We start from the raw sequence: 3,099 nt of genomic DNA, 5'->3' as shown, positions 1-3,099 counted from the left end.
ATATGGCATGTGGCATTTTCTGTTGCCGCGGTAATATCTTATGTGGAATTTTCTATTTAATTTTAATTTCATAAACTTTAAATTATTGTTATTGTTATCATTACTATTTAAACAAAAAATAGAAAGAGTTCCTTGCGTAAGTTTTAATTTGTTTTTGCTTACAAAATCCTAATCAAATGTTATGGAAGCAACTGATGATGTTCATCTTCATCAAAGACCCAACAAGAAACAATCACATTTTTTTTGAACGATCATCACCGTTAACTTCTGCTTGGACTTCCCTAATTTAAAATTTATGAACACCGATAATGTTGGTAAAAATACGAAAAAAAGAAAATAGAGTGTATGTTGAATGATCGATGCGTTATTAACTGAAGACTGGCTTACAAGAACGAAATGAATACATTGAAATCTAAACAGAAATAGCTGAAATCGAAGAATAATATCTATTAATTGAGTTACTCTTATTGACCATCCTAACTTTGTGGAAATACTTTGAATCATTCAGTATTCCTTTTTGATTCAAAAGCATCAATTCCTAATTTCCTATCTATGTTCGAAGTTCCTCAAACTTAGCTTGAGGTAAAGATTTGGAGTAAATAATTTATTGAGAATATTTACAAATATTAAACTAAACTATTATGATAATATTTATTAATATTCATAGATGTGAGAAATTATTTGGACCTTAATTAGAAAATGTTGAAATAGCGACTAAAAATAACAATTAGCTCAAAACTATTAGGTACACTTTCTCTTTGCGGTAGTGCCTAGGCAGCTAGCTTTAACTTAATAAAAGGATCATTTTATTAGAATAATTTTGAAATGGGGCCTTATTCAAGATCTTAGAAGTTTATAGAACTTGTTCTGAAAGTTAGAATTTGTTCATAAAATTTTGTGTCCCTAGAGAAAAACATTGAGTTATTTTAGAACATCCCCCAATTCTTTAATGGAACACCACATAGATTAGATACATCGGTTGGAATTCAATATTAGAGATGCCTAGTCATCACGAATGATGATAATTAACAATTTATGTGTTTAGAATTGACATGCAATTCATATAGGGTTTGGTATAAAAGAACGTATAACACATTATATGAACATATTAACTATCCTCTCCGATATTCTAAGCTTCAATAACCATCTTTTAGCATAAAAAAATTAGTCCACTTATTTCGTTGAAGTATTTAAGTAAAAGAAACCAGCAACGAACTTATTTTAACCTATAACATGGTACAAAATCTTAAACCTTACATGCTGCTAATGGAGGACCACAAAGACAAGCATTGCCGACAAATGAGGTCGACGGAAACTTGGTCGGCGGCAGACTCCCACACAACCCATTATGACTAACATTCAATGACTGTAATCCTGTAACCGCCTTAGGAACCTTTCCGATCATCAAATTCCTCGACAAATCCAACGTCTTCAACGTCGTCGGAAACTTCAAACTTTCCAGATTGAACTTCAATTGGTTACCTGAAGCCCCAAAACCCACCAAATAATTAGTTCGATTCAACAGCTTCACAGGACTCCCCGTGATATTATTCTCTGATAGATCGATGTAGTCGTAGAAATACGTTTCCGATGGATTCCAATCATCTAATTTCATCTGAATCCCGCATTTTGCAAGCTTCAGAGAGTATATGATTGGAGACGACGACACCCATTTCGGTATCTGCTTCAGATGAAAACCATTGTACGACAAATCCAGCGATTCAATACCTTTTACATTCATAACAGGGAATGGATCTGTCAGTTTATTACGCGACAGATCGAGATTGAAAATCTTCGTGAGATTCCCAAATGATTTTGGTACTGTTCCCGAGAATCCGTTCGAAGACAAATCCAACGTATCTAGCGCGCGAAAGTTTCCCAGAAAATCAGGGATCCTTCCGGTTAGTAAATTGTGCCCCAACTCCAGATACGCAAGCACCGGCGCCAGAGACGAGATGCTCGCCGGAATGTTACCGGAAAACCTGTTATACGACAATCTAAGAACCCGGAGGTTTGAAAATGAAGTAAAAAAATCCGGTATGCTTCCGGTAAGTTTGTTCCGATCTAGAGCTAGAAGCGATAGACTCTTCAGTTGACGGATTCCGTCAGGTACCGTTCCTGTGAGCTGGTTGCCGCCGAGTTTGAGCTGCGACAGCTCCGTCAACTTGGAGATCGAACTCGGTATGCTCCCGGAAAACCCATTGCCTTCTAAACTGAGTGCATATAGTCGGGTCAAGTTACCGAGATTTTCCGGTAAGCGGCCGGATAATTTGTTGTTTTCAATATAAACATACTGAAGATTGGGTAGATTAAAGAGAACGCCGGGTAAAGGACCCGATATATTCCGGGTATTTTGGAAGTAAATTCCGTCGAGGAAACGAAGCTCGGAGAGGGAAGATGATATGGTACCAGACAAGTAGGAGTTGGGTTTATCAAGTTGGCCGTAAAGTGATATACTGTTGACCCGATTGTTGGGAGCTTGACATGAGATACCGGACCAGTTGCAGCAATCGGTGGCTGGTTTCCAGGAGGAGAGAATGCCGGACGGATCAGCTGTTATACCGGACTTGAATGAGAGTAGGCCTTGTTCGTCGTCTGGGTGGCATATTGCAGCGGCGGCTGCGAAGATAGAGACGATAAGAATGAAGGTGAGGGCGGCGGAAGCCATTTTTGAAGGATAAGTACCAATGGGAACTATAAATAGAGGAGACAGTGGTAGGATAGAGAGTGCATTAATTCACTAACATGTTATTAAACTTTTTCTACTTTTTTTTTTATAAAAAAAAAGGAAATCAGTGGGTGGGGATTTGTATAATTTTGCTATCCAACATTTATTTTGAGCCGGTTTCTGACTAATCATTAGATTTACATAAAATATAGTAACTTTATCTTTGTAATAGAGAATAAGTCAATTGTTAAATGTCGACCATCAATATGGATGGAATACTTTTCCCTCGTGTGTTTTCATAACACAATTTAGGATTTCTAACGTGCGCACTTCTTTTATAAAAATACTTTATTATTTGAAAAAAAAAAAAATTCAATCTCAATATTTTTCCTTAAAAAAAATGTTTGATCAAAAAATTATTATTTAGGAGT

At 36.4% G+C, this 3,099-nt stretch overlaps 1 protein-coding gene across 1 annotated transcript; it reads right to left on the bottom strand.

The window, feature by feature from the left end:
• Positions 1-1,195: 1,195 nt before the first annotated feature.
• Positions 1,196-2,714, bottom strand: LOC145090191 (uncharacterized). The gene has a single exon (XM_079028521.1). It carries the CDS (start codon positions 2,666-2,668, stop codon positions 1,247-1,249), a length of 1,422 nt encoding a protein of 473 aa, XP_078884647.1. The 5' UTR covers positions 2,669-2,714; the 3' UTR covers positions 1,196-1,246.
• Between the last annotated feature and the right edge of the window lie 385 nt (positions 2,715-3,099).

The sequence above is a fragment of the Lactuca serriola genome, chromosome 1, assembly GCF_051521515.1.
Source record: "Lactuca serriola cultivar US96UC23 chromosome 1, Lser_US96UC23_V15, whole genome shotgun sequence".
Lineage (NCBI taxonomy): Eukaryota > Viridiplantae > Streptophyta > Magnoliopsida > Asterales > Asteraceae > Lactuca > Lactuca serriola.
The sequence above is the reverse complement of the archived record's forward strand: the minus strand, read 5'-3'. Positions and strand labels throughout refer to the sequence as shown.

Bases quoted from the DNA above. Each gene is read 5' to 3' on its own strand.
- LOC145090191 (XM_079028521.1), bottom strand. From the start codon at position 2,668: ATGGCTTCCGCCGCCCTCACCTTCATTCTTATCGTCTCTATCTTCGCA.